Source organism: Pantherophis guttatus, chromosome 10 (assembly GCF_059756535.1).
Source record: "Pantherophis guttatus breed Tessera chromosome 10, ASM5975653v1, whole genome shotgun sequence".
Lineage (NCBI taxonomy): Eukaryota > Metazoa > Chordata > Lepidosauria > Squamata > Colubridae > Pantherophis > Pantherophis guttatus.
In genome coordinates, this window is record NC_142072.1 from 17,845,657 (window position 1) to 17,854,243 (window position 8,587).

General features: G+C 39.3%; 1 protein-coding gene across 7 annotated transcripts; it reads left to right on the top strand.

Annotated features, from left to right (window-relative positions):
- Positions 1-7,712, top strand: STMN1 (stathmin 1). Of its 7 annotated transcripts, none has more exons than XM_087876294.1 (6): positions 1,272-1,826; positions 1,995-2,092; positions 2,759-2,823; positions 3,418-3,590; positions 4,009-4,200; positions 6,194-7,712. In XM_087876294.1, the coding sequence occupies exons 3-6, from the start codon at positions 2,811-2,813 to the stop codon at positions 6,263-6,265; spliced, it is 450 nt and encodes a 149-aa protein (XP_087732420.1). In that variant the 5' UTR covers positions 1,272-1,826; positions 1,995-2,092; positions 2,759-2,810; the 3' UTR covers positions 6,266-7,712. The 7 variants fall into 7 exon arrangements, with proteins under 7 accessions (XP_087732425.1, XP_034269406.1, XP_087732422.1 ...); XM_087876295.1 differs by having other exon boundaries at positions 1,278-1,511; XM_087876299.1 differs by lacking the exons at positions 1,272-1,826; positions 1,995-2,092 and adding an exon at positions 1-127.
- Positions 7,713-8,587: the final 875 nt, after the last annotated feature.

Sequence of the window (8,587 nt, forward strand, 5' to 3'; positions counted from 1 at the left end):
ACACGCTTCCCAACGTAACAATTGCAACGGCCCCACCACGCGCAAAGCTTGCTAACTAAGCCATTAACCCCGATTTGATTCCCTCAGGGTAAGGTTACGAGGAGCAACCAGAGACCACCGAGCGGAGGTAAAAGCCCGGGGAGCCCGCCAACTACAGTACCCAGCAGGACTACATTTCCCATCAAACCTTGATGAAAAGAGAGCGGGGTAGCGGACGGTTCCTCCCCCCCAACCCCCACCCCCCTCCCTTCTCTCCCCCTCCCGCCGAGCGGCACGTGCCGCCCTCCTCAACCAATAGAGGGCGTGTCGGGGGGCGGGTCACGTGCTTTTGTTTGGCGCTTTTGTGGAGCAGGCAGAGCAGTTAGGCGCGGAGTCCGTCTGTGGTGACGGGAGCAGGTGGGTCGAGGCGAAAGCTGGGTGGGGAAGCGAGGTAGGGCCGGGCCGGGCCGGGGTGGCGTGGCGTGGCTCCGGCGGACGAGCGAGCGAGCGAAGGAAAGCCGGTCCTCGTGGGGCATGTGGGCGACTGGGGCCGAAGTCTCAGCAAAAAAGCCGTTCTGTCTTGGGCGGCTCCGTTCACCTCGGCGGGCTTAGCGGAGGCTCGGGGGTTGCGGGAGAAAAAAAACAACAAAAAAAACGGGACGCGACGTCAACGAAGGACCAGCCGCTGCGAGACTTGGACGCTCGGCTCCTTCTGCCTCCAGCTCCGCACGGAACAGGTGGCTGCCCCGGCGCCGTTCCCTCAGGTCGCTCTCCCGGCCCTTCCTCGGTTTGACAGAAGTGGAGCGCTTTGATCCATTGTTCGAGGGGAAGGGGCGGCGGCGGCGGGAAAGTGGGGGGGGGGCGCGACGCCGCCGCCTTGCCGCGCGCGCTGGCGAGCTTCGGAAGGGAGGGGGCGCCAGAGACAACACCCGCCTGGCGCGCGCCGTCTCCCTCCGCCCGAGGGTGGGGAGGGTGGGGGGAAAGAAAAACGCTTGAGAGAAAAAGGGTGTGTTGGGAGGGGGGTTGCGAGAACTGAAAAGAGCCCCCCCTCCCCTCCTCTCCAGCAGGCTGAGCATCCAGAAGGCAAAAACCAAAAAGAGTTCGTCCCGCTCGATTTCTTCTGGCGGGTCAAAGGAGGGGGGGGGCTCCCCAGGGGAGCGAGTGTGTGGGGGGGTTAGAAACAGGGAGGGGAGCCCGAGCGGCGGGTGCCCGGATGTTACCGTTGCAAAGTCATCCCGCCCCCTCCCCTCCGAAGGGGATTAGTGCGCGCGCGCGCGCTCCTGGCTCTTTTTCAGGCGGTTTGAATTCGGTGCGTTCGAGAGCGGCGCGTGGGGAGGGCGGGGCTTCCTTTCTCCTCCCATTCCCCCTCCCTTTTTTTTCTTTTTCCTTTTTTTTAACAAAATCTCTAGTTATGGGGACTGCTGTCTCTCGATGGCCCCGCCCCACTGAGGGGGCAGCGGTGGGGTGCTTTTCTCCACCCTGTTCCTTCCTCTTCAATCTTGGGCGTTGTTTATCTGGCTTTTCTTTAAACGGTGTTTTTTTTTTTTAATTGTTTCTGCCAAAACGGGATAGTCCCCCACCAGTGCTGCTTCCCCCCCCTCCCCCCGTTTATTGTATCATCGCACACCTAGGAGCCTTAAACCATAGGGGTCCTTTTATTTCATGTTTTTTGCTGAATTCCTGCTTTATCTCAAGTCCTTTGTGTGCATGTGCTTAAAAGAGACCCAAGAGCAATGTGGTTGCTTTATTGATGCTAACATAGAACAAACACTGTCCTACTGAGGCACCCTTTGTGCTTTTTTTTCCAAAAAGCAAGAACAATGGCATTGCTGATCTCTGGCTGGCAGGTCATTAGAAATATGCATTTTCTTGAGGGAGATCTTCAGGAGTTCTAATTTGATATGCAAAGCAGGTTTGATCATCCTTGATCAGTGCCCTAGAAAGTATAGACCCTCTTAGTTGATAAGTGTTTGTGTTAGAAATACATTTCCTTAAGTACTTTACCTTATTTTTAGGTGCTTTCCCCTGAGTGTTAAATAAAATAACCCCCAATGCCAGCATCATGTCTGGGGCCCCAAGCAACAAGCCATTCAAGGGGTCTCTTCAATCTTAGGTATATTTAAAGAGAAAGCTAGTATGTCTGCCTTTAAGAGCAACTGTGTGTCAATATTTTATTGTCTAATTGTGAATTGTACTGTGCTGCATTCTTTGTTACTGCTACAAAGGAATTACTTCTAATTTAAGAAAAATCAAGCTATTTAAAAAACTGAATATATTTAACTCTAATCTTCTAATTTCATGTGAAATTAATGAGGAAATAGATATCATTTTAGCTAATTGTTTAACCGGCATAAGTGCTGTGCTTTATGTTAAACAATAAAATACCCATACTGTCATTGGTGAGAATATGGTGATGATAGTGTCTCAGGAAGAACAACCACGTGGTACCATGTCTTTGTTCATTCCACATAGACATGTTACCACTACATGTTAGTGGATCATGAATGGGTCTTAAGGTGAAAAGTAGGATATAGCAGATATGACCTAAGCCTGAGTATTCTAGTTTGATTACTACATTCCATACTGCTTGACATTTTTATATGCATTACCTCACATGTATCTTCTAAATTTGAAAAACAAGGGCTAGACTCTGGTAGAAGATATAACTTATCAATAATGCTTATTATTTAGAATTATTTTAAATTGTTAAATACTGAGATCAGTCATGTTAACGGTACTGCATATTTCAATTTATTTAAGGATGTGTCTGCTTTCTTAGGGCTCATTTACTGGAGTAGCTGTAATACTCTTTGGATATATTCTGTTTAGCCATGGCTTCTTCTGGTAAGTATTAGCTTCATTGTATTATAATGCATCATAATTGAATAAGAGAAATGTTTTCTCAGCATTTAGAAAAAAAAGTCATAAATTATTTTTAGTGGATGTTATGAGTCATCCTTTGATTACAGCTATTTCTAAAGAAAAATTGTATTTGCAAGTAATGGAGATATGTATAAATACATAACTGAAAAATAGTGAGTGATGCCTAATTTAAAAGTTTTTTTTTTATTCTCTGGAGGTTAATTTAGCATCTAAGGTTAAAAGTAATAGTTCTAAAGCAATTGTAATTAATTATACTGAAATGGTTAATGTAATCCTTAAAAGTGTTGCAGTGTTCTGTTTTAAAATTATGTAGGACTATTTTTCCTGAATATGCTGCAGTACTATATAGTTAGGTATACAATAAAGTTATAAACATCTAGTTTTCTGTAAGGAATATAGCAATTTTTTCTTTGCACAAGTATATGGAATTCTGTTGATTCCATAAAGTGAAAGGTCCTGGGCAAAGTAGCCACAATTAACCAATATAACATATTTTAAAGTCTGACAAGACTCAAAATGTGGCTCAGAATATTAACTAAACAATATCTCATCTAGACATTCAGGTGAAAGAACTAGAAAAGCGTGCTTCAGGTCAGGCATTTGAATTGATACTGGGTCCCCCTCCAAAAGAAGCTGTTCCAGAATTTCCTCTCTCTCCTCCAAAGAAAAAAGATCTCTCATTGGAAGAAATTCAGAGGAAATTAGAAGCTGCAGAAGAAAGACGCAAGGTAAATATATACTGTTCTATTTTCATATGTGAAAAGTTGATTGTTTAAACTGTAGCAACTAATAGCTGACCAGAAAGGAGTATTGAAAACTACAATTTAGAAATTCCTCATGCTGTAGCCATTTCAGTACTTACTATTTAACTGAATGGGAATTAATAGTTGCAGTTGTGGTGCAAGTACGATAATTCTAACAAAACTTAAGTATTTTGAACATGGATCCTAAGTTATTTTTAAGAATTTCAGAAATTAGATGAAAATTGTAATATGATTGCAGAGAGTGGGACTGCTTGACTTAAATTAATTTGACAAACCATTTATTGGATCATATGAACGATATAAGGGTAATATTAACCTAAGCAAGAACTGTAATTGTATATAGATTGCTCTTAGCTAAATACAAAATGGATCTATATTCTAGTCCCATGAAGCTGAAGTTTTGAAACAACTAGCTGAAAAGCGAGAGCATGAAAAAGAGGTGCTGCAGAAGGCAATTGAAGAAAATAATAACTTCAGCAAAATGGCAGAGGAAAAGTTGACTCATAAAATGGAAGCCAACAAAGAGAACAGAGAAGCACAAATGGCTGCTAAACTGGAACGCTTGAGAGAGAAAGTAAGTGCTGTTCAATTTACTTCATTTAGTAAATTGTAAACTTAGGTTGGCAGTTACACACAGAATAACTGGCAATAATTAGTTCTCCAGATTTCACATAAGAGTTTTGTTTTTTAAAACATTCAATGGCTAAATCCAGAAATCATACATATAATAATAAAAACTAATAATCTGGTTAAGAAGTGGCTGTTCAATTTGAATGCTACAAAGAAAGGCACTGAACTTTACAAGAAGTAAAAATGACAAATAGTTACTGGCCCTTTGGCCTCTTTGGACTGTAGAACTTGGGAAATCATTGAGCATGACTATGAATTGGCTGCCACATGAGGTGTGTTTAATCAACAAAATAGCACAATATCTAATACAGTAAGTTTAATGTTAAATAATTACCAAATTTTCAGAAAAATAGAAAAGCTTACCTGAGACAAGTTTGTTAGACAACTTGGTATGGCAACGGAATGTTAACTTTTGGTTAAATCAGACTTTATGTAGCTATTTTCCCCCCAAAAGGAAAACTAGGAAAACACCTCTTTTCCCAAAGACAAGAAAAATTACATATCTTCAATATGAAATTAAAGCAGTGATAGGTAGCGATCTTAATTTGTTTTATTTTTATTTAGGAATAGAATAGAATTAGAATAGAATAGAATACTTGGAAAGGACCTTGGAGCTCTTCTAGTCCAACCCCCTGCTCAGGCAGGAAACCCTACACCACTTCAGACAAATGGTTATCCAATCTCTTCTTAAAAACTTGCAGTGTTGAAGCATTCACAACTTCTGGAGGCAAGTTGTTCCACTGATTAATTGTTGTGTCTGGAAATTTCTTCTTAGTTCTGGGTTGCTTCTCCTTGATCAGTTTCCACCCATTGCTTCTTGTCCTGCCCTCAGGTGCTTTGGAGAAGATCTTAACCCCCCTCTTCTTTGTGGCAGCCCATGAGATATTGGAACACTGCTATCATGTCTCTCCTAGTCCTTTTTTTCATTAAACTAGACATACCCAATTCCAGCAACCATTCTTTATATGTTTTAGCCTCCAGTCCCCTAATCATCTTTGTTGCTCCTCTTATTCATTTAGAACACCTATATAGCCATCCATCTTATAACCAACTATGGGTGACTCCTAGGATTTGGGTGGGAGCTTTAAAAAAATTGGTTTGTATTTGGGGGGATTGTATGGATCCCAGAAAAAGTAAGGATGATAGGTAACTAATGATAAAATTTGATGAGAAACTTCTTTTAAAAAATCTTGTTTTTAAAAATGGATTTAACAAGAGCCATGTACAGCAGCAGTAGACATGGCATTGTGAATTGAGATTAGGAAGTTTCCAACACAGTAGGCTCATCCAGACATGGCTGTGTCCAAATAACTTATGTTTATAGAGGAGTAGGATCAAACCCAGTCTTTCCTCAATAAAAACACCAGTTTTGCAACTGTAAAAATGCTGTAACACGATATACTTATGCTTGATTTTATACTTTAAACTGCTGTGGCAGATTTTACTCCCATCAAAAGCATACTGTTTAAGGCAGTAGCTTTCTTAAACATAGGATAATTTACAAATGAGAATTATAGTCCTCTGGAGCTAATTCTTAAAAGACAGGATTAAAAATTATATATGCAATTTAATATACATATGTATCTTAAAGCTAGCCAGCTGGAATGAAAATTCTCAATATATTATTGAGCCCATCACTACTACAATCTGAAAAAAATAGAATATAATCTGTACAGACTTTATCTGTAGATTATTTAAACCCTAGTCCTTTGTTACATCGATAATGTTCTCAGTCTAGTATATTCCTATATTCCATTTACCATCAGGAAATTGCTCACTGAATTCCCCACAGCATAGCCAAAGGTTAGTTGTAATCCAATTTATTTGGACAGTGTTAATTTAAGGAAAAGTACTTTGAATTAAACTCACAATTTGGGTAGAATTAAAATATCTGAAGAACTTATTGTTTTCTCATTTTCTTAATTTTGCTTTCCTAGGAAAAGCATATTGAGGAAGTACGAAAGAACAAAGAAGGAGGCAAAGAACCTGGTGAGAATGAAAGCGACTGACTTCATTCTGGAAATTAACTTCTCCCCTTTGTCTAAATATCCAAAGACTGTATTGGCCAGTGTTTTTTTGTTAAGTTTCTAGAAACTGATGTAGAGCTGTATAGTTAGATCTGACTGTACACTTGATTTGGGGAATTAGAGGGGAGCCCTTTCATGTTCACTCTTTTTCTAAACTGTTGTCTTTCCAGTGTAGCTATCTTGTTGCATTTCTTCTATTCCAGTGCATTTGTTCCTGGATTGATGGCTAGTGCTATGTTCAGCTCTGACATTTTTGTGAACTGAATATGTAGTGTAATGTTCATGCTGAATCTGTTACACTTCAGAATCTGTCAGTCTTAAGATATTACTGTAACCAAGTGATTTAATAAAGCTGCACAATGCTGTTATCACAGGTGAGTGTTTTTGAAACTAGCATTACTACATAAGCAGTTCAAGCATATTTATAGCTAGAATATTGGAATGCAATATTAAAATACCTACAAATTATTACTAAATACAGTGGCATAATATTCCTCAGTACTGTTTTCTGTGCAGTTGCCTATTGTTCTAGGTTTACAATAAGAGCTTTGTCTTCTACCTTAGCAGTTGTCAGCTGCTATTTATTCAAACAACCCAGAACCACCTCCCTTCTTGACTATTCTAGTACTTGCAACAAAAACAAATAATTCCTTGTTAACATAGGATGAATTCAAAGGGATGAAGTATCTCTTAAAATTTAGGGTATCTTCAAAAATTAAGTTTAGAAATAAAAGTGGCTTTCCTTAAACAGCCCGTAAAAAGGAAACTCTTACCTTGTAAAAACAGTAAAAATAATTGCACTTGTAGGTTCAAAGCTTATTAGGTAACATTTGGTTCTACTGCTTTTACAATTTGATTCTAGAGATACTGTTAAAGTAAGACTAAGCTTAACATATGCCGTCAAAAATCTTTGTATCTTGGGGTGATGACAAAAGCCTGGCTTAGTATCTGTTTAACTTGTATCATTGTTGTAGAATGGATATGGGAATTAAAAGCGCCCTCATGTGGCAATAGTAGTGGTAACTATATAGTCAAGAATGGTATGTTGCATACTGGATTATGTTGGAAATAAAAGCATACATTTAAGCTTCAGGAACCCAGTGTGGCAATTGGTTACTGCAGTTAAAATACTTTTTCAACATCTTTAAGCTTTTAAAAGTAGTTTTTCATTAGCTGCAGTAAAGAGAATTGATTGGGTTAACTAAAATTGTGTTTGTAGCCATCTTACCTTGATATGAGAAACATTTATCTGATATTCCATCTCCAGGCCTTTGGATGTTTTAATTAAAATATATGATTGGTGCCAAGTGGTTCATGCTGTAATTTTTAATAGTTTAAACGTAAAACTGCTGTGCATGCCTGTGTTCAGATATATGTGCTTGATCTCCTTGCTCATTTCATCAAAATAATAAAATTTATAATTACCATATCTCTGTATCTTAGATTTAGTCAGTTATTAATAAATAGACTTAATCAAATTTGGTGACTTTTCTGCTGTCTTTAGATAGCGAATGTTTTGCCACTGTAAAAGCTTCTTAGAAATTTATTGAAAATGTTTGTTGGGTTCAGAAAATGCTATCAAAAACATATTTGAAGTATAGCTATCTGTCAGGTAAATTTTATTAAAACAACATAAAATAAATATAGTACTAAAGACCAAGAATTTAAAAATGAAATGCTTTGATGTATAAATGGTATGTATGTCTACTTGGTAATGATTCGGTTAATTACAGTGAGACTGTAAGTGTTCAGGTAAGTGTGAATCTCAGCAGATAGGGACATCTGCCTGACCTTTGACCTTAAAAAGCATATTGACATCAGACCTTGTTAATACTTGAGATTGTCAAGAGACTTAGGCTGCTAGGCTGACTGAGAAGTTAAAAATCTCAGAAAAGGGTAATTGCAAACCATATGTGCATTGTTGCAAAGATAGTGGAAAGTATGTTTCACAAATCTATTTTATTATATTTATGCAGCTACCCATCTCACATAAAAGTGACCCTGAATAGTGTACAACACTTAACGTATTTTTCTGAGTCTAAGACACACACCCCACCCAAGAGGCTGAAAATTTTGGTGTGTTTTATACTCTGAATGTAGCTTTTTTGAAGCTTTTTTTCAGCCCTAACAAGGCGCTAGCGATCTTCCGGTGCCTGCTCCCTCCAACTCTCAGCTGTTTAGAAGCTTTTTATCCCAAGCAGGGGATAAAAAGTGCGCTTGCACTCAAAACCAGCAAACTAATGTGCTGAAGCTGACCAGACTAAGGACGCTAGCCAGATGAATACCTGGTAGGCAGATTTTTTT